Source organism: Pecten maximus, chromosome 19 (assembly GCF_902652985.1).
Source record: "Pecten maximus chromosome 19, xPecMax1.1, whole genome shotgun sequence".
Classification (NCBI taxonomy): Eukaryota; Metazoa; Mollusca; class Bivalvia; order Pectinida; family Pectinidae; genus Pecten; species Pecten maximus.
Genome location: NC_047033.1, coordinates 27,233,709 through 27,256,400, shown reverse-complemented (window position 1 = coordinate 27,256,400; position 22,692 = coordinate 27,233,709). Strand labels below are relative to the sequence as shown.

Here is a 22,692-nt window from a genome sequence, read left to right as displayed (position 1 = left end):
AACATGTCATTACCAGGTAAAGGTGTGTAAACATGTCATTACCAGGTAAAGGTGTGTAAACATGTCATTGCCAGGTAAAGGTGTGTAAACATGCCATTGCAAGGTCAAGGTGTGTAAACATGTCATTACCAGGTAAAGGTGTGTAAACACGTCATTACCAGGTAAAGGTGTGTAAACACGTCATTACCAGGTAAAGGTGTGTAAACACGTCATTATCAGGTAAAGGTGTGTAAACACGTCATTACCAGGTAAAGGTGTGTAAACACGTCATTACCAGGTAAAGGTGTGTAAACATGTCATTACCAGGTACAGGTGTGTAAACATGTCATTACCAGGTAAAGGTGTGTAAACATGTCATTACCAGGTAAAGGTGTGTAAACATGTCATTACCAGGTACAGGTGTGTAAACATGTCATTACCAGGTAAAGGTGTGTAAACATGTCATTACCAGGTAAAGGTGTGTAAACACGTCATTACCAGGTACAGGTGTGTAAACACGTCATTACCAGGTAAAGGTGTGTAAACATGTCATTATCAGGTAAAGGTGTGTAAACACGTCATTACCAGGTAAAGGTGTGTAAACATGTCATTACCAGGTAAAGGTGTGTAAACATGTCATTACCAGGTAAAGGTGTGTAAACATGTCATTACCAGGTAAAGGTGTGTAAACATGTCATTACCAGGTAAAGGTGTGTAAACATGTCATTACCAGGTAAAGGTGTGTAAACATGTCATTATCAGGTAAAGGTGTGTAAACATGTCATTACCAGGTAAAGGTGTGTAAACACGTCATTACCAGGTAAAGGTGTGTAAACATGTCATTACCAGGTAAAGGTGTGTAAACATGTCATTATCAGGTACAGGTGTGTAAACACGTCATTACCAGGTAAAGGTGTGTAAACACGTCATTACCAGGTAAAGGTGTGTAAACATGTCATTACCAGGTAAAGGTGTGTAAACACGTCATTACCAGGTAAAGGTGTGTAAACATGTCATTACCAGGTAAAGGTGTGTAACATGTCATTACCAGGTAAAGGTGTGTAAACATGTCATTACCAGGTAAAGGTGTGTAAACATGTCATTACCAGGTAAAGGTGTGTAAACATGTCATTACCAGGTACAGGTGTGTAAACATGTCATTACCAGGTAAAGGTGTGTAAACACGTCATTACCAGGTACAGGTGTGTAAACACGTCATTACCAGGTAAAGGTGTGTAAACACGTCATTATCAGGTAAAGGTGTGTAAACACGTCATTACCAGGTAAAGGTGTGTAAACACGTCATTACCAGGTAAAGGTGTGTAAACATGTCATTACCAGGTACAGGTGTGTAAACATGTCATTACCAGGTAAAGGTGTGTAAACATGTCATTACCAGGTAAAGGTGTGTAAACATGTCATTACCAGGTACAGGTGTGTAAACATGTCATTACCAGGTAAAGGTGTGTAAACACGTCATTACCAGGTACAGGTGTGTAAACACGTCATTACCAGGTAAAGGTATGTAAACATGTCATTACCAGGTACAGGTGTGTAAACATGTCATTATCAGGTAAAGGTGTGTAAACACGTCATTACCAGGTAAAGGTGTGTAAACATGTCATTACCAGGTAAAGGTGTGTAAACATGTCATTACCAGGTAAAGGTGTGTAAACATGTCATTATCAGGTAAAGGTGTGTAAACATGTCATTACCAGGTAAAGGTGTGTAAACACGTCATTACCAGGTAAAGGTGTGTAAACATGTCATTATCAGGTAAAGGTGTGTAAACATGTCATTACCAGGTAAAGGTGTGTAAACACGTCATTACCAGGTAAAGGTGTGTAAACATGTCATTACCAGGTAAAGGTGTGTAAACATGTCATTATCAGGTACAGGTGTGTAAACACGTCATTACCAGGTAAAGGTGTGTAAACACGTCATTACCAGGTAAAGGTGTGTAAACATGTCATTACCAGGTAAAGGTGTGTAAACACGTCATTACCAGGTAAAGGTGTGTAAACATGTCATTACCAGGTAAAGGTGTGAACATGTCATTACCAGGTAAAGGTGTGTAAACATGTCATTACCAGGTAAAGGTGTGTAAACATGTCATTACCAGGTAAAGGTGTGTAAACATGTCATTACCAGGTACAGGTGTGTAAACATGTCATTACCAGGTAAAGGTGTGTAAACACGTCATTACCAGGTACAGGTGTGTAAACATGTCATTACCAGGTAAAGTTGTGTAAACATGTCATTACCAGGTACAGGTGTGTAAACATGTCATTACCAGGTAAAGGTGTGTAAACATGTCATTACCAGGTAAAGGTGTGTAAACATGTCATTACCAGGTAAAGGTGTGTAAACATGTCATTACCAGGTAAAGGTGTGTAAACACGTCATTACCAGGTAAAGGTGTGTAAACACGTCATTATCAGGTAAAGGTGTGTAAACACGTCATTATCAGGTAAAGGTGTGTAAACACGTCATTACCAGGTAAAGGTGTGTAAACATGTCATTACCAGGTAAAGGTGTGTAAACACGTCATTACCAGGTAAAGGTGTGTAAACACGTCATTACCAGGTAAAGGTGTGTAAACATGTCATTACCAGGTAAAGGTGTGTAAACATGTCATTACCAGGTAAAGGTGTGTAAACATGTCATTACCAGGTAAAGGTGTGTAAACACGTCATTACCAGGTACAGGTGTGTAAACATGTCATTACCAGGTACAGGTGTGTAAACATGTCATTATCAGGTAGAGAGTTTAGAAATGATGAACGTTACATTATTACTTAACTATGAACACAACATATCAGAGTCGACATGACGGGTATACCAGAGTAAGTCTACTTATACCTATAAACCATGATAAAGTATATACAACACTACATTGCTAGTTTGGCCATTTAGACTACTGAGTTGAATAAAGTCAACAGAATGGAAATATACATTTGTAACTCTGGTAAACAAGCATTTCCTGCCCTCCTACTGGCCCCCGCTAAAAATAGTAACAGTGACCTTGACTCAAAAAATCTTGAACCTCAAATTTGTCCGAGATATTATGGTTCTTTATCATTGTGTGAAGTTTAATCAGAATCCCTCAAGGAATGAAGCCGCTAAAGCGCTGACAAACTTTGGCATCCAAGGCTTTTTCTGGGGGCTTTTTGGGGCCAATAATTATTTCCCATTTATGCCAAATTCTCCAAATTAGCAGTTTACTCTGGAAAACTCTTTCCCAATTCACTAATTTTCTTCCCAAAATGAGGCAGAAAGGCCTCATCCCAAACTTGGGAGAAAAAACCCTGGAATCCATTGTACAAGATGGCCGGAGAGGAAACTATACTCCCCTCCGTTCTCTCTAGGTTAGTGGTAAATTGCTGCTACCAGGGTGACATGATTATAGTTACAAAGCATGTATATACATATATAGATAGGGGGGAAACCTTCATCATGACACTAAGTTACAACAATTTTAACTTGTATTTCATATAAATCCTGCTATAAGCGGTTCAATATTTCTACGAACTAATAATTACACATCACAATGACTTGAGGAAAATATAACAATTTATCGTATAAAAGTTTAAATGTAGAATTTTCAATATCAAAGTCAATGACTTTAAAATAACTTCTCAATAAAAAAGTTACACCTTCAAAATGCTATATTAATATAAAAAGGTGTTGTATTTGAGGATTGCCAAAGCCGAATAAGTTTTATTATAAAGATATATACAAGGCTTGAGGTTAAAACCCCCAAAAAGCACGCTGTTGAGCATGGCATATATAATGTAGGAATATTATGTAAACTGGTTTATAATGCCATCAACAATTAATCTTAAGTTAGTTAACTTCCTGTCTGCTAGTCTTAACTATTTAAGTACTAAATAATATACAAAACGTTTTTCTCAAATCTAACATATAGTTACTTGAATGAAAAATATTGATGTAAAAATATGAAATGTATAACAACATATTTGTATAAAATTTAAATTTAAAAAGAAATATTGATATTTTTAAATTATGCCCAATGTTAATGCATATATCATGAAATTAATTTTACAAAAATCTCATACTTTAAATATCATACAACACTCAAAAATATAAAGAAAGGAGTATGGTCAAATACAGCATTAAATATTTACAACACTACAGATTTGTCACTGGGAAACTGGAAAGTGAATTAACAAATTGCATGATGATAACATTTTTATCTTAATTAAACAATTGAAATAGATAATTATAATTGTAATATACAGCAAAACTACAACTACATGTATTATTTGTATACAACAAAATTAGCATTATCTATATCCATACAAAATCATAATTACCAAATTGTATAGAGCAAACTTAGATAAAATTATATCAATAAAACAAAATTAGAATAATCTGTATTGATAAAACAAAATTATAATTATCTGTATTGAAAAAACAAAATTAGAATTATGTATATTGAAAAAACAAAATTAGAATTATCTGTATTGAAAAAACAAAATTAGAATTATCTGTATTGATAAAACAAAACTAGAATTATGTATATTGAAAAAACAAAATAAGAATTATCTGTATTGAAAAAACAAAATTAGAATTATCTGTATTGATAAAACAAAAATAAAATTATCTATATTGATAAAACGGAATTAGAATTATCTATAACAAAATTAAATTTTTTTTTTTATCTATATTGAAAAAACAAAATTAGAATTATCTGTATTGATAAAACAAAATTAGAATTATCTGTATTGATAAAACAAAATTAGAATAAAAATCAATGAATATCAAACTTAGGATGATGAGAAAGTTATATTCATAAAACACAATTCCACGGAATTGGATGTGTCGCCTGCGCAGCAAGTTGGTTGATTACGAAGAAATAATGTTAAAAGTACCTAGTAAGTAACACCTGCATCACTCAAGTATGCTTAAAATTCAGCAATACAGAGCAGGCACTTCCGGTAATTGAGCACCGCATTCTACAGTAATAGAGACCTTGACCTTTGACCTTTCAACCAGTCAAAAAACAATCCCATCCAAGCACTTTTGGTAAGGAAAAACTGCATGAAAAGAGTCTGATGGGCCCAATGGAACTTGAGTACAATCACAAGGAAACCATTTTTCTATTTTTAGTAACAATGACCTTGACCTTCCACCTTCGGACCTGAAAAGCAATCTCAAGCTAGCACTTTTGGTAAGGAAGATCTGCACGAAGTTTGGGTTTGGAATGGCAAGGAAGTTGAGTTATTGCACAGAAACCTCTGTGTAGACATTCCCGCTGACATGGTGATATCTATGTCACCCGCGTTTCGCAGGCGACACAAAAATTAGAATTATCTATATTGATACAAAAATATAATTACTGAATTGTCTACAATAAACTTAAAATGATAATGTTACATTAATAAAGCAAAATTAGAATTATCAACTTGCTATAGTAAACAAAGAAATTTAAGTTGAAAATAGCAAAATCAGTATGATCGATATGTTTGTATACAACAAATTTAGAAAATTATTTTATCAATCAATCTGTTTCCAACAAAACCAGAAATATCAAGCTGTATGTAACAAATAAGAAATATCAAGCCATATTTAACAAATTAGAAATATCAAGTTGTATTATAAAAAAAGTTGTGTCCATGATTGTTCAGTGTTGAAGTGAGTTTGATGTTTCAACAATAAATGCTATAAATGGAGGAGTGAAAACCAACATGACACAAAAACATGATTGGCAGGATAGAACCTGAGATTTAGATGAAATTACCTCTCATGGAATAATAACTATTCCTGAAATGTGGTAAAAATATGATTTCTCTTGTGAAGCAAAACCTATCTGTATGATCTTTGTGTACGGTATGTGTATGTTATGTATATTATTTAGAAGTCGGACGGGTATAGTACCCGTGATTAGTATTTGTGTTGTGATTACGTCACCGTTATATGTGCTGTCCACATCCTGCATTTGACCCACAGGCTCTCCCGCCGATTTAAATCATTGCCTCCGCTAGGGATCGAACCCGGGACCACTGGCTTACTAGTCTTACGCTCAACCGATCGAGAAGAGAAGATCTCTCTAGCCGAGCGGTATATTGCGGCGAGTATTTACCTGGGTTACATATGGATAAGAAGCAATTTCATCAACAGGAAAACGTCAGATATAGCCATGACATACATTTAACCAGACATTTTTGTTCCTTTCTACACACTGCTTTTGAGACAACCTCTGTAGCCATTGAGAGAATGAAATTTTACAATATATTGGCTGTACCTATATAATATATAACTTACACTTGTGACGATATATGCAAAAGTGATTACTTAATTTTACTTTTCTTTGAAAGTGGGTGTTAGTTTGAACTGATAAATGTTCATAGTACCATGTGGACGGTGGTTAGCCTACCATACGTAGCTTTTCCTCTTACAGTCAATTTGAAGAAAATAAACAAGATGCAATTTTGCTATTTCCTCATTACAAACAAGAAATAATCAGATTATTTTAATCATCAAGTATTTACTAGAATGATTTTAAGCAAAGTATTGTGCTAATCTTTGTCATTTTCATGAATCGTTTTCGGGTCCTCCTGGACATCGTTTTTGGTCAAAAATTTTCATGTGCAAAATATACGGATAAAAGTTTTTTTTCAACATTTTCAGGCACAAAAAGTACCTGCGCAAATCACACTGGTGCGCAAATTACATGGGTTTTACGGTAAATGTTTGTGTGTAATTTCTTTTGTGGTTTGGTACTTCCAAATAATTTTGTGAGTACAAACTTTCGTGGTTACCCTGGGCAACAATACTACATACTACATACAATATCTGTTGTATTTACATACCTGGTTCCATAGCAACCAAGAAAACAATGAATTTTAAACACAACGAATGTTTCATGTACGTAATACAGAACTTTCTGGATTATCGTCCCCTAAAAATTTCGGACAGGGGAGTTAAACATTAACTACTGGTATTTTGAAACAATATGAACTAGATTCATCAATTCAAATATTAACGAAAAAAACTTCATATATTTGTAATATAAATCGAACAGGAAAATACAGTAATGCATGGTATGAATACAACGTTTTGGAAATTCCTGAAAGCAGATTTGGAATATTCCCATCCATCACAGTACCACACGTTTAATACACAGTAAAATATATAAGTACATTAGACCTTTCACAACATCCTATATGGAAAACAATTTACGGAAAACAATATTCAAAACTACAGATTGGACTTGTATTAGAATAACTTCCTAAAAAGGAATGAAAAAACCACACATCTTTGTTTTATGAGGTATGTACTTTCCTGAATTTCATACCACCAGTTTTTATAAACTTTTATTAACTGTAATCACTTTTTTTATGGTGGAAAGTAAGGGGACGGGGGTCTATGGCCTGAAAAATGTGAAAAGGGGGGGGGGAGCTTATCTCTGGTAAAATATAATAGTTGTTTCTTAATTGTGAGTTGTAGATTACACAACTTAAGGTTTTTGAAAAGGTTTGAATATAACATTAAAACTAGTGAATGAATGTCCTGAATCTCTTGATAAAATCAGGGATTTTCCCACCACTCTTAAGAATTCAACTTTTGTCAAAATTCTCCATACTATTAGCGATAACATTGTGGATTATAGCTGAAATACAATTATTATATAGATTGTATTATACTTTAATCATTTATTTCCAGGAGATTTCACTCTTACTGTAGCTGATACCATCTTTAACTGCAGTGATCATTTGGAGACAAGAGAATCAGCCCTATATCAGTATAAATCTTATATTTCCTGATGAATTAATGCAAATTTAAGAAAATATCTCTCTCTCTCTGCTTTTTTTTTTAAAAATTGTGCTTTGATATCATCAAATGAACAGTAACAACATCTTCTTGTAAAGCACTGGGTTTCTCACTTAACCAATTGCTGTTATATCTCAATCGAACCCCTTCAGACTGACACCCCCTAATTTAGCTTGTTCCGCTGAAGTCCAACCTGAGCCTCACTGAGTTGGTGGCTTTAGAGGGTATGGAACGGCATCCTGAGAATCAAATCCCATTGGTGAGGCAGGGTAAGGTTGGGGTGAGGGGTTTTCTCCTGGGTAGGGCTGTACCCCATAGGGTGGGGCTGTGTACTGGCCTGAGGGATAGGCCCCAGGGTAGGGCGGCGCTGAAAAACAAAGAATAGGTAGTACAATATTTCAATGTTCGAACTTTTGAAGAATTGATTTGTAGAAAAAAAAGAGGCCCAGTAGGCCTGCATTGCTCATCTGGATATTTCAGTAATTATGGCAAAATACTCTAGTTATACAATGTATTTCAAATATTTTCCTACTTTTGAACTGCCTCTCCCTACAATGGTTCAAACTGCAGGTGAAACAAATTCTGTCATTCTAAAAGTTTATGTCTAATTGTAACATCCATTATAGAAAAGATGATTCACTGCTTAGACTGGGCCATTTCAGAGTATCTTCTAGTATCAATGACAAGTTTATTAGGGTCGTTTTCATTTTTGCTGTCCAAACTGTTGGACTAGATGTACCGGTGTTGTTCGTTTATTAAATAAAGACGGACCTGGTGATTTTATATTATTTTCAGACGAGCCTTGACAAAGACTTCCAAGGCCTGTATTAACATCTACAGGTCTGTGATATATATGTTTGAAATATTACATTTAAAAACTGACGAACCGGTTTGTCCATTAAACGAACAGGCTCTAGACTTCATCAGCATAAGGTAGGGGAGGCTACTCCATGTTAGCTAGAGAGTTCCAAATTTAAACTTACCATCTGGCTGAACTGGATAGGAGCCACCTGGTGGATAGCCTGGACCACTCATATCTCCGGCTGGCAAAGGGGGCTTACTCATGTCGGAACCTGAACAGAGGAACTTATAAATGAATTTTTATTACTATGTCAGAACCTACGACAAGTGTGTCTGTGTGATGTCAAAAATAAACTGATATTATAGTACTTGTATCAAAATGTGTAAAATACGTAGAAATCGTTCAATTAAAATACTGTTTAAGAAATACTTTACAACATGTATCATGGTAGAGAAGCTATAGAGTCTTATAGAGACAGGTTTAAAGATAGGAGGAAGTATTTGTGACACTGAGCGCGACATATATAGCAATCACAGCTTTAACACATGGTCCTGTTAAAATAAGGAAAGTGTTCACATCAACAACACAAAATTGTGGTCAAACAATCTCATGCTTGCCAACCCAAGCTTATAAGGATCAGCTAGATCAATAATGAGGGAAGTTTTTGATTTACGACTCAAAAGTTTGACAGAAATCATCAGTGACACTTCTTCCTTGTTTACAATGTTAAAAGCAATAAGTAGATTTATACAGGTAGGTATCAATTTGTACTTTTCAAGGTGTCACTGTGAAAAATTTGAAAACATTTATCATCTTCCTTATGATAAGTTGGCAAGTATGAAATTTACTGTACTATAGTGCAGATTAGCAACTATTACATGCTTGAATTAATTTCTAAAATCTACTACGAGACTGGTTTGGTTTGGTTTGTTAACGTCCTATTAACAGCCAGGGTAATTTAAGGACATGCCAGGTTTAAAGGTGGAGGAAAGCCGGAGTACCCGGAGAAAAAAAACCGCCCTACGGTCATATAGTACCAGGTGGTGGAGGGCTAGTGATAAAGTGTCGGGACACCTTAACCACTCGGCCACGGCAGAGGTGGAGGGCTAGTGATAAAGTGTCGGGACACCTTAACCACTCGGCCACCGCGGGGATACAGGGCTAGTGATAAAGTGTCGGGACACCTTAACCACTCGGCCACCGCGGGGATACAGGGCTAGTGATAAAGTGTCGGGACACCTTAACCACTCGGCCACCGCGGGGATACAGGGCTAGTGATAACGTGTCAGGACACCTTAACCACTCGGCCACCGCGGGGATAGAGGGCTAGTGATAAAGTGTCGGGACACCTTAACCACTCGACCACCGCGGGGATAGAGGGCTAGTGATAAAGTGTCGGGACACCTTAACCACTCGGCCAGCACAGCTCCTCCACTAGGAGAGACATCTTTTGTCTAATTATAGATTTGTTTATGTATGTCTCCCCTTCTGTCCTATTTGGCATTGATTCTTTTACAGTGGTGTATGGCTATTTAAGGATGGCCTTCTCTGTGCGAGAAGCATGCATGTAGTGAATTTGTGTGTGTATTTTTTTGTTTTTTTTTTGACACGAGGTTTGACAATGGAAACAATAGTAATTGTATTGCTAAGATCTCCAGATGACTGTATTATAGGTAAATTTAGCCATGTGAGATCTCAAGATGACTATTAAAGGTAAATTTAGCCATGTGAGATATCACGATTACCGTATTATAGGTAAACTTAGCCATGTGAGATATCAAGATGACTATTATAGGTAAATTTAGCCATGTGAGATCTCACGATGACTGTATTACAGGTAAATTTAGCCATGTGAGATCTCACGATGACTATTACAGGTAAATTTAGCCGTTTGGGATCTCAAGATGACTGTATTAAAGGCAAATTTAGCCATGTTAGATCTCACGATGACCGTATTAAAGGTAAATTTAGCCATGTGACATCTCAAGATGACTGTATTACAGGTAAATTTAGCCATGTGAGATCTCACAATGACTGTATTATAGGTAAATTTAGCCATGTGAGATCTCACGATGACTGTATTATAGGTAAATTTAGCCATGTGAGATCTCACGATGACTGTATTATAGGTAAACTTAGCCATGTGAGATATCACGATGACTGTATTACAGGTAAATTTAGCCATGTGAGATCTCAAGGTGACCGTATTATAGGTAAACTTAGCCATGTGAGATCTCACGATGACTGTATTACAGGTAAATTTAGCCATGTGAGATCTCACAATGACTGTATTATAGGTAAATTTAGCCATGTGAGATCTCACGATGACTATATTATGCGTAAACTTAGCCATGTGAGATCTCACGATGACTGTATTACAGGTAAATTTAGCCATGTGAGATCTCACGATGACCGTATTATAGGTAAACTTAGCCGTTTGGGATCTCAAGGTGACTGTATTACAGGTAAATTTAGCTATGTGAGATCTCAAGATGACTGTGTTATAGGTAAATTTAGCCATGTGAGATCTCAAAATGACCGTATTATAGGTAAATTTAGCCATGTGAGATCACACGATGACTGTATTATAGGTAAACTTAGCCATGTGAGATCTCACGATGACCGTATTACAGGTAAACTCTGCCATGTGAGATATCACGAGGACTGTATTATAGGTAAACTTAGCCATGTGAGATCTCACGATGACTGTATTATAGGTAAATTTAGCAATGTGAGATCTCACGATGACTGTATTACAGGTAAATTTAGCCATGTGAGATCTCACAATAACTGTATTACAGGTAAATTTAGCCATGTGAGATCTCACGATGACTGTATTACAGGTAAATTTAGCCATGTGAGATCTCACAATGACTGTATTACAGGTAAATTTAGCCATGTGAGATATCACGATGACCGTATTATAGGTAAATTTAGCCATGTGAGATCTCACGATGACTGTATTACAGGTAAATTTAGCCATGTGAGATATCACGATGACCGTATTATAGGTAAACTTAGCCATGTGAGATCTCACAATGACTGTATTACAGGTAAATTTAGCCATGTGAGATATCACGATGACCGTATTATAGGTAAACTTAGCCATGTGAGATCTCACAATGACTATTATAGAGTTATCATATCTCCAGCCTGTAATGTAACACAGAAAATATACCAACGCAAGCAAAACAAAATTAGCTCAAAAACATTATTCCAAACCAGAAAATGTCTGCAAGACATAAATGCCTCCGATGCCACTTCACACCCCAAAACACAATTTGACGAGGATTGCATCGGCAGTTCCTGAGATTAGCTAGTCTGTACATAATCAGGGATCAACACTAACAGTAGCCCAGCTGCCAACATTTACAGTCAAATGTATAACTTCCAGCTAAAATTTTCTTCATTTAACTTCAATAATTTTATTTTCAAGACATTTTTCATAAAACCCTTTGGTGTAAGATCTAATATTTTTATGTTCAGAATGAACTAGAATGCAGAAAACCGCATCTAGAATATTCAATTTTTTCCTCAGTGTTGGTGTAAGGGCTGGAGTGACATGCCCCCAAATCCCCCAAGAGGCTTCACCTTTGGCAGCCTCATTCCTCATTCCTGGCAGCCCGGCGGTCTGTCAAGGTGATTAAGTTGGTGTCAACCCCTGAATCATTGCATCGGGATGGGACTAAAAACTACAAACATCAAATTTAAACAACAACCCAGCATGCATCACACCACAATTCCACACCACATGGTACCTGGCTGGTCATATGAAGGGTGTACCCCCTGTGGCTGGTCATATGAAGGGTTTACTCCCTGTGGCCCGTCATAAGCAGGGCGTACCCCCTGTGGCTGGTCATATCCAGGGTGTACCCCCTGTGGCTGGTCGTATCCAGGGAGTACCCCCTGTGGCTGGTAGCCTGCAGGGGCATTACTTGGAGGTGTCTGAAACCCTGTAGCAGGGGGTATGAACCCAACAGGGGGCATACCTACAACACCATAGTAACTGATTCACACTAACATCGTACCAGACCTAATTGTTATCCAGGTACCACATACACATATTAAAACAGCCAATCACACCAGATCTTTCTCCATTTGGTATTTTCCTAATGGCTTCTACATATTCAATTCAATAAACACTCTATATATAGGCCTAAGTGTGAAAATTAACAGCGAAATTTAACAACACTTTTGATACATATTTATATTAGTTTCTATGGTGTGATTCTATCAATGGTATTTCCATATCCCCACAAAAAAGATTTCTATGGTATTTCAATTTCCACTCACAACGGTTTCTATGGTATTTCAACATCCACTCACAACGGTTTCTATAGTAGTTCCATATCCACTCACAACGGTTTCTATGGTATTTCAGTATCCACTCACAACGGTTTCTATGGTATTTCAATTTCAACTCACAACCGTTTCTATGGTATTTCAGTATCCACTCACAACGGTTTCTATGGTATTTTGATATCCACTCACAACGGTTTCTATGGTACGTATTTCAATTTCAACTCACAACCGTTTCTATGGTATTTCAGTATCCACTCACAACGGTTTCTATGGTATTTCGTTATCCACTCACAACGGTTTCTATGGAATTGTGATACCCACTCACAACGGTTTCTACAGTATTATTTTTGTATTTAGATTTTAAGTATGTATCAGGTTTGTCGTATATACCTTGGTTATTGGGGTCGTAGGGAGCTGGGCCTGTTGTGTCGTACGCAGGGGGCGGGACCATAGGCTGGGCTGTCGCTGGCTGAGCTGTAACGAAGATATATATATATTACAAATGAGTAATTAAAAATTACAATTGACATTTCAAATACCGTGTAATGGAAACAGGGCAGAATTAAGGAAGTGGGGAAAGTAAAATATATAATATCGGAGGGTATAAATAAACATCTCGCAATTAGGGACATTTTCTAAAAGGAACAAAAATACATGATTGTAGACATTGCCTGCATGAATTACCATATTCATCAAATAAGCCCAAATAGACCAAATTATTCTTATCTCCCTCACATTTATTCTTCAGGAACTTTTTACTAATATCTACTAACAGTCTGCAGAGCCAGAGAAATACTGCCGGTGTAGAACTGAAGTAGGAAATAGCTGTATACTTACGGTACGGTTGGTAGGTCGTGGCGGCTGGGTAAACTCCAGGAGTTGGATCTATAATATAATACATCCAGTATTGTTACAAGTTCAGAGTGACGGACAGTGTTATCTATACAACCAAAGCAAATCCATAAATTAAGTTGATATCATACAAGTATGGTACATTGTTTCGATTGAAACAAAGTGCCATAACTGTTTTGTTACATTTCAGAATCAGAACCAGAATGCTGAAGGTATGATCCCAATGCCATTTAAATTGTATTTGTTCTATAATGCTCACCACAGCGTCATAAATACTAGTGTGTCATTGATCAAATATGAAGGATCATCTATTTATAACCAAAGTTGTTTTAATAAAAATATCTATAACCAATGTTTATCTATAAACTGAATATATCTATAACCATCTATTAATTCATAACCAAAGTTAATTATGAATGGAATTAATTTAAAGTTAATTTATAACCAAATTGATCATAACCAAAGTTAATTATGAATGGAATTAATTTAAAGTTAATCAAAGCTAAAGTCAATTGTAACCAAAGTTAATTTATAACCAAATTGATCATAACGAAAGTAAAACTTTGATAGGATCCCCCACAATCATGAAATCAAAAGGCATCTGTCCATATAGCTGAAGTTGATATTTGACATTTTTGGACTTCAAATAATCACAAGATAGTAAAATATATATTATACATTCACTATGATCTGACTCTTATTTCCTTCCCCTTAATATTTGCTGGGATAACAGAAACGTAAATACTGGTGCAATATTTTGTTTGTGTTGATTTGCTTTATTTTGAAACCTCCCTCATCAAGAGCCAAGGTCAAAGTCAGATCCGCTTTGTCTTTGAACTTTGGACCCAATAACCTTGACCTTTATTCCAGTGAGAGCCAGGCTTTGATAGCTCAGTTGGTATCTTTAATATGGGACCAATATAACCAAAGTTAACTGATATCCACAGTTAATCATAACCAAAGTTAATTTATAACCACAGTTATATAACCAAAGTTTATTTTTAACCAAAGTTACTTTATAACCAAAATTAACTATAACTGGAATTCTAGTTAATTTCTAATAACATTATCATATGACTAGAATTTATAACCAAAGTTTTTTTTATAACAAAAGTCAACTATAACCACAGCAATTTTAATAAAAAAATCTATTTAACCTATAAACAACAGAGAATACAGGTGACACTGGAAACATCAGGAATCTAAGTAAAAAGTAAACTTCTGAAAACAAATAAAAATTATTGTATTTTTGCTTGAAATATGGAAATGTAACCTTACTGTTTAGAAATTTGAACTATTTATCAGTGATCATAGCATTAAAATACATTGTATATCGCTAGCAAAACCCAATTTGTAAAAAATAGAATTAGTATACATGTACGTACACCTTGTAACAAATTGGATTTAACCATTTTTAAAAGTAAATGCTCGGAGTGATGACAAAGAAACTGAAGAGGAAAACTGTAAACATATTTAATTTGGAATACTCATATTTTAGCATCCGACAAAATTTAAACAGACGGGCGTAATGATGAATTTGTACATCCACAACACACGCCGAAAACAATAATTAACAGAAACTGTTATATTAAAACACCAAGATTAATTTCAAAACAGAAATACGCTTAAATAAAATCACCACCAAAATAGGTATGTTTACAGTATTGGAGAGTAAGCAGTTAAAACCGTAACCTTTGATGAGGGGAGGCGGTGGCTGGTTCAGTGGAACAGCGGCCATTTCATGACCTTGACCTGTCAAAAGCAAAATTTGGGTGCCCTTGTTATAAAACTGATCAACAGAGTTTATCAACGTGGTCTTCAATGCTGTTCTGGTCGAAAATATTCACAAAAATAACTTTGTATCTAATATAAGTTAATTACCGGTAACACAACATTTACAAAATAGCCCCTTGAATATGTACACATGTGTACTGATGTAAATTGTGAAACAAGGTTACCCCAAAAGCTCCACCATAAGAACAAATTCCAAACATAAAATACGAACACAGGTGTTCAATACAAATATTAATTCCCATCCATTCAAAATTCAAACTCATGCAATGTGCTGAAATAATCCTGCACCAATTTTTATTTTGTAAGAATATGAAGTGATATCAAATTACCTGAACGTTTAGAAAACCGTGAACGGATACTTTGTGCCGGAGTCATTCCTCCTTTTATCTTACGTTTACAGCAGCAGAAGACACAGACCCCTACTACGATAAACGCTACAATGATCCCGATTATCAGACCAGCTATTCGTCCAGAACTGTCAACAAAAGTTGGTATTATAGGAATAAAAAGTTCCTGATACAGAAATGGAAACAAGACATGTATACATACAGTGGTCTACCTGCTGTCTATCTGGGCCGGAATACTGGCCCTATTTCTATAAATATGTTACATGTAATTTGATTTCCTATCACTAAAATCAAAAATATGTTACATGTAATTTGATTTCCTATCACTAAAATCAATCTCAACATTGAACAGGCACAACAAAGGACCTCAGTATGAAATTTGACAAAGATGCTTCTCAAGGAATATTAATAACAAAGGATTGTAAGCAATGGTGGAGCAGCGCACAGACAGACGGAGAGGCCATGTCACTGTCATGGCAACCTGAGGGATGACACACAGACAGACAGAGAGGTCATGTCACTGTCATGGCAACCTGAGGGATGACATACAGACAGACAGAGAGGTCATGTCACTGTCATGGCGACCTGAGGGATGACATACAGACAGACAGAGAGGTCATGTCACTGTCATGGCGACCTGAGGGATGACATACAGACAGACAGAGAGGCCATGTCATTGCTATGATGACCTAAGTGATGACACACAGACAGACGGAGAGGCCATGTCAATGTCATAACGACCTGAGGGATGACACAGACAGACAGAGAGGTCATGTCATTGCTATGACGACCTAAGAGATGACACACAGACGGACAGAGAGGCCATGTCAATGTCATAACGACCTGAGGGATGACACACAGACAGACAGAGAGGTCATGTCACTGTCATGACGACCTGAGGGATGACACACAGACAGACAGAGAGGCCATGTCACTGTCATGACGACCTGAGGGATGACACAGACAGAGAGGCCATGTCAGTGTCATGACGACCTGAGGGATGACACAAAGACAGACAGAGAGGCCATGTCACTGTCATGACGACCTGAGGGATGACACACAGACAGATGGAGAGGCCATGTCACTGTCATGACGACCTTAGAGATGACAGACAGACAGAGAGGCCATGTCATTGCCATGGCGACCTGAGGGATGAAGGACAATTTGAACAGACCAACATCTGACGTCATCATAATGGTTGCTAAAAATATCAGGTGTTTATGGATGGTCACACAGAGTGCTTTATGTACCGTGATGGTAAGATGATAGAATCGGCCGATTGTGACTCTGTCTAAGGTAGATGGTCGGATAAACTGGTTTCAGTTGAGTATTGGTACATATATACATAAATCTATTCCCCATTAAACCCTTACCTGTGAATTTTTCAAAGGTATATTTTACTTACTCCTCAAAGAACGAACAACATGTCTGTTGCCCTTCATCACCACAGCAGTACTCATCGCCATCCTCATCCCCGTCGCCTGGGCACAAGAAACGCCCCAGGTACGACACGTTACCATACACATTTGTCCGGTATCTGTCGTTGTAACAGGCAGTCGGCACTTCATAGAAAAAAGACAAAACAATATAACATCATGCAAAACATCCGACGCTGTTTTAGAGTTAAATCCTGAACTTTGAGGCAATCTTATTAACATCTTGGATTCTCTCGAACCCTTCGGATGATTAAGGCCTAATATCAGGTGTCTGGGCCTCTTGCTTAGTGAAAAGAAGTCATTTCAAGATTTTAGCTTATTTGACCCCTGTGAACTTGAATGAAAGTCAAGGTCATTCATTCAAACAGTCTTGATAGCCCTTCACTCTAGCATGCTAAAGACATAACATCATGTTTCTAGACCTCTTGGTTATTGAAAAGAACTCGAAAATATATTTTTTTTATGAATGGACGACAGACGATGACTGACAAAGGACGATAAGAATAAGTCACTTGAGACTTAATTGAGACCTGGTGAGTCCATACCTGGTAAGTCCATACCTGTTAAGTCCATACCTGGTAAGTCTATACCTGTTAAGTCCATACTTGGTAAATCCATACCTGGTAAACTCACACCTAGTAAGTCCATACTTGGTAAGTCTATACCTGGTAAGCCCATACTTGGTAAGTCCATACCTTGTAAGCCCATATACCTCGTAAGCCCATATACTTGGCAATAAGCCCCTAATGTGAGAATGAGTTAATGACTCTAAGCACCTGAGCTTATTGCAAGATACATTATTGTATCTATGGCAATTTGACAGAACTAGAATTAGCTAGAAATGAAGTAGTAGCTACTTCGCAAACATCAACAGAACAGGTTTTCTCACCAAAAAAAATTCATTCTGTTAATTGCAACATTCTACCAGTTACACTGTATGAAATCTTGATTACATGAACGGTACTTATAATTAGTAGTCTCTTAGTATACATGTATAACTTGAACCACTGATACTTACAGGTATACATGGTTTTTAAACTTACCTCTGTTTGGGTTGCTGTAATATAGCCGACGCCGTCGCCACGAGCTTGCACCATAGATAACACCTGCAGCTATTGCAGCCTTGGTTGCAGTATTGGATCCGAGAAATCCCTTCCGTTTTGATGAACTTGTGGACCTTGACCTTGAAGTTGATCTTCCTCTTCCACTACCTCTTCCTCTTCCTCCACCTCCTCTTCCTCCTCCTCCTCTTCCTCCACCACCCCGCCCTGCTTCAGCTAGTGACACTGTCAAGGAAAATATATCACATAGCAACTAGCAGGTAAAACTATCATAAACATACTGTAACATTTACCACAGGGGTTTGTTACAAATGATATAGGAGAGGGGTCGCAAATATATATTATATATATGCATCCAATCTCATATTTGATATCATTTGTAACAAACCCCTGTGTATATGAACCCGGGAAAAACTAGAACTACTGCCAGGATGGCTCCTAATTCACCTTGATACCCATCCACTCTACACTTGAAACAATTAAGAGGTCCAATGGGCCTGAATTGCTCATCACCTGTTAAGATAATAAAGACAATATCCTTTTGGATAACTTTATAAATTTTTTTTGACAAGTAACTTTAAAGTGAATATATATATATAGGTCAAGCCAAAACTATACTTGCACAAGAACTTCCAATCTGTCATCCCACCTACATGTATAGGCCTGCATTGTGCTATATCTGGGCCATTCAGATTTAATGAGAAGATTTGAGAAAGTTTGGAACACATTTGACCTTAGCTCTGTGACCTTGAGAGTAGGTCAAAAGCTTGTTAGTCTTTCATCCCAGCATGCTATAAACCCAATACATGTATAAGGTGTTTAAGGCCTCTTGGTTAATGAGAAGACGCTGTTTAAAGATTTTTTTTTTTAATTTGAACAAACTTTAAGAACATGGGTTGTGATTTTCCTCAGGGTTTGGATTTCGTGTAAAAGGGAGAGTTTGATAGTACATATAAAAGTCACCTAATTATATATGGAAGTAACCCAGGTAGGTGGTAAGTAATTACCCTGTAGTCTAGCTAGTGTTAGGATTATTCTGCTAAGAGAGTGACAGGCCATTGGTTTGAGTTCCACACAGGCAGCTCGGTCTTTTCATTACTCGGGTAACTCCGTCCTATTTCACATTTACAAATTGGCAGCAGACTCTGGAATTTGGTATCACGCGTTTTTTTGTTGTTTTTTGTTAATGATGGAAGTGTTAGAAACTCAATAACCTCAAAACACATCATTTTAAGGGGGGTAACTCCTACTTCCTCATTTGCAAAATCTTCCTTGAAAATCACAGGTGTTATATTATGATATTTATCCAGGGATTGACACTAACAGTAGCCCGGCAGCCATAGGCTGCCTGAAATCTGGTTGGGCTGCCAGAATGTCCAGACCAGGGATCGACACTAACAGTAGCCCCGCAGCCCTAGGCTGCCTGAAATCTGGTCGGGCTGCCAGAATGTCCAGACCAGCAGCCCTGTGGGCTGCCAACATTTTCAGCCAAATGCATAATGTCCAACTAAAATTGTCCTCGTTTACTACAATAATTTCATTTTCAAAACTGTTTATATAAAACCTGTTGGTGTAAGATCTAATATGTTTATGCTCAGAATGAACTAGACAGCATTTTAGGGACGTTTCCCCAAATCCCCTAGGAGGGGTTTCACCATTGGCAGTCCGGGCTGCCTCATTTCAAAACCTGGCAGCCCAGCGGTCTGTCAAGGCGACTAAGTTAGTGTCAACCCCTGTTATCAATTCTATTTGTTTAAAAAATGCAGGAAGCACTGTTTATGTTTTTTTTCCTGTATGGATGAAATACAATGTTTATTATCATACTATCATACTAGTCAAAAGATTCAGATCTATAGAAAGACATAATTTACAAATGTCCCTGTGATGTTGCCAAAATAATGGAATTCTTAAACAAGAGGCCCATGGGCCTTTGCAGTCATCTGACTCTGAAGACCCCTGTACTGTTGTAGTATACATACTCAGTATTAAAAGTATATAGTGGTACTGTTGACTATGGTAGCTATTTTGGATTTCAGACCAACCCGGAAAAAAAAAACACTCCATGGGGGCCATCTTGGATTTTATATTTAGACCAACGTGAAAAATAATAACACTTTGTCAGGATCGACCATCTCAGGATCATTTCAGGTCAGTTAGAACTGAATCCCACCAGTGGAACTTGCGAAAATTTTGAAATAGGTGTTGTTTAGTAAAATCATGATTGCGCAATCATGTTACAAAATTGCTGCTGAGTGCCATATCAAACTTTTTACGAGGCCAAAAAATAACAACACTTTGTTGGCTCCCCTTCCTGAACATTTCAATTTATAGCTCAATGGAAGCTGTGGAACTGGAGAATTAAGAACTTTAAAAAATGTTTTTCAAGATGGCAGTCACGACGGCCATCTTGGATTTTGGACTGACCTGAAAAATAACAAGTTACATTATTCAGGACAATTACAGGCTCATTTCTGGTAGAAGTTAGAGCTGAACCCCATTGGTGGAAATTGAAAGCTCAAAATGTGAAGTTTATACATGTGGACAAAAATGGATGAAGCTTGATGACTATAGATAGATCATCCTGACCCTAAAAATCTATATCCTAAATGCCAAAAATGTCTTAATTTCCTGCATGTTATCGCTGTACCACAGGCACTAAATAAATGTTTCTGGAAAACCAACTCCCAAAGAAGACTACATTTTATTGTGGATATTTGATTTTACACGTAACTCGATCAGGGTTATATAAGGCCTAGTTCAGGCTCTATTTCCCCTATTGGGCTCTGCCCCTCTGGCCCCTTGAGGGTCAGAATTGTCATTTATGCAAAATCTGTTTCACTTCCCCCAAGGCTGTTTTTGTCCAAATTTTGTTAAAACCACTAGTAGCGACTTAAAGCAAATGTTGACGGAAAAGGTCCCCTGATTCTGAAGTCATAGATTGAGCGAATTTCCACTTTTCTAATCCCTAATTACTCAAAGCTCTTGCACATATGGGCCTAGTATATATTGTCCCAGTCAGAGGAATGTCTCGATACACTTGATTTTCATCAAGCTCAACAATGTGTGTAGACTTCTATAAAAAAAATAATGAATTTTACTATTAGCCTTGATCTAACAGTCTAACTCTACTGTACTCCCAACAATGTTAGAGGTTCAACATGGCAAGAAACTTTTGACAGGCGCAATGCAATCAGGCGGACTAAGACCTCTTATACGTATAGGAGTAACTCTACTCACAGGTGCCTGACTCGTTTTATAAAATAATAACATATAGGCCTAGAGTACGTACTCTATATGTTATTATTTTATAAAACGAGTCAGGCACCTGTGCTCTACTGTAACCCTGGCTGAAACCGAGCCCCTGTGTTTCCAAGATGCACACTTCATAACGAAAAAAGTCTGGAGATCTGGCGTAAAGCTCATTATCACTGATAGTTACAGATATATATGTTTACAGTTTATATCGATACTTACCTAACACGAAAATCACAACCAACAATAATAAGATCCGGAAAAGGAGAGAGCTCGTTTTGACAGCCATTTTCTGTGTCTATACGAGAATTGCATCCGGGCCAGGGGAATCCATATGCCTTACGTTTGTTACTAAAAATAGTCAGTAGGCTTCCCCTGTCATAAGGCAAGGGGCTCCAATGGGTTATATTAATACATTAATACATTAATACAATAAATAAATAAATAAATAATAAATAAATAAATAAATAAATAAATAAATAAATAAATAAAATCGTCACATCATTTCGAATTAATTGCAATACAGATTTTCATATGGTTTGTCCTACATATTTTTTTTTTTTACAAATAATCATCAGGAAAATAGCTATAATCATATATACATATACAACTGTATTACTTGTCTGTGCTGTCGTTATTGCTACATACATGACCAATTAACTGTGTTTAATATATAACACATGTACATGTACTTGCTCAATCGATATCATGCATATGATATTTATTTTGTCGTCACTAAGTTGAAAGTTCGACTTAACAGAGACCCATTTAGTGCAGATATAGTTAAATATATAGCTACATTTATATAGATATCTGGATACAGCAACTGATTTTATCCTCAAGCGCTTGAATTGTTACGGTGTTGAAGCATAAGAAAAGTACATTTTTAGTACGTAATCATCCTCCATATGATTATTACGATGTCTTTTTATGTGGACTATAATAGTAATGAAATTTTCAAATTTATAAAAAAATGAAGAAGATTTGAAAAAGGGTAGTTATGCATATACGTCCCTGGTACGAGGAATGACCACGAGCCCCCGCAATAGTTTGAGGAGTGTTGACAGGATA

General features: G+C 36.8%; 1 protein-coding gene across 3 annotated transcripts; it reads right to left on the bottom strand.

Moving 5' to 3' along the window:
- Positions 1-4,534: 4,534 nt before the first annotated feature.
- LOC117317811 (basic proline-rich protein-like) lies at positions 4,535-21,941 on the bottom strand. 3 transcript variants are annotated; one of them, XM_033872751.1, is made up of 10 exons: positions 21,844-21,941; positions 18,352-18,594; positions 17,278-17,434; positions 15,855-16,000; positions 15,424-15,483; positions 13,717-13,764; positions 13,270-13,353; positions 12,336-12,566; positions 8,759-8,848; positions 4,535-8,142 (listed from the first exon to the last, which is right to left on the bottom strand). In XM_033872751.1, exons 1-10 carry the CDS (start codon positions 21,908-21,910, stop codon positions 7,976-7,978), a joined length of 1,293 nt encoding a protein of 430 aa, XP_033728642.1. In that variant the 5' UTR covers positions 21,911-21,941; the 3' UTR covers positions 4,535-7,975. The 3 variants fall into 3 exon arrangements, with proteins under 3 accessions (XP_033728642.1, XP_033728643.1, XP_033728644.1); XM_033872752.1 differs by lacking the exon at positions 15,424-15,483; XM_033872753.1 differs by lacking the exon at positions 12,336-12,566 and having other exon boundaries at positions 4,536-8,142.
- Between the last annotated feature and the right edge of the window lie 751 nt (positions 21,942-22,692).

Bases quoted from the DNA above. Each gene is read 5' to 3' on its own strand.
- LOC117317811 (XM_033872751.1), bottom strand. From the start codon at position 21,910: ATGGCTGTCAAAACGAGCTCTCTCCTTTTCCGGATCTTATTATTGTTG. The intron at 13,765-15,423 runs GTTACGGTTTTA...ATTATATTATAG, and splicing joins ACCGCCTCCCCTCATCAAAG to ATCCAACTCCTGGAGTTTAC. The intron at 8,143-8,758 runs GTAAGTTTAAAT...TTTGTTTTTCAG, and splicing joins CTATCCAGTTCAGCCAGATG to CGCCGCCCTACCCTGGGGCC.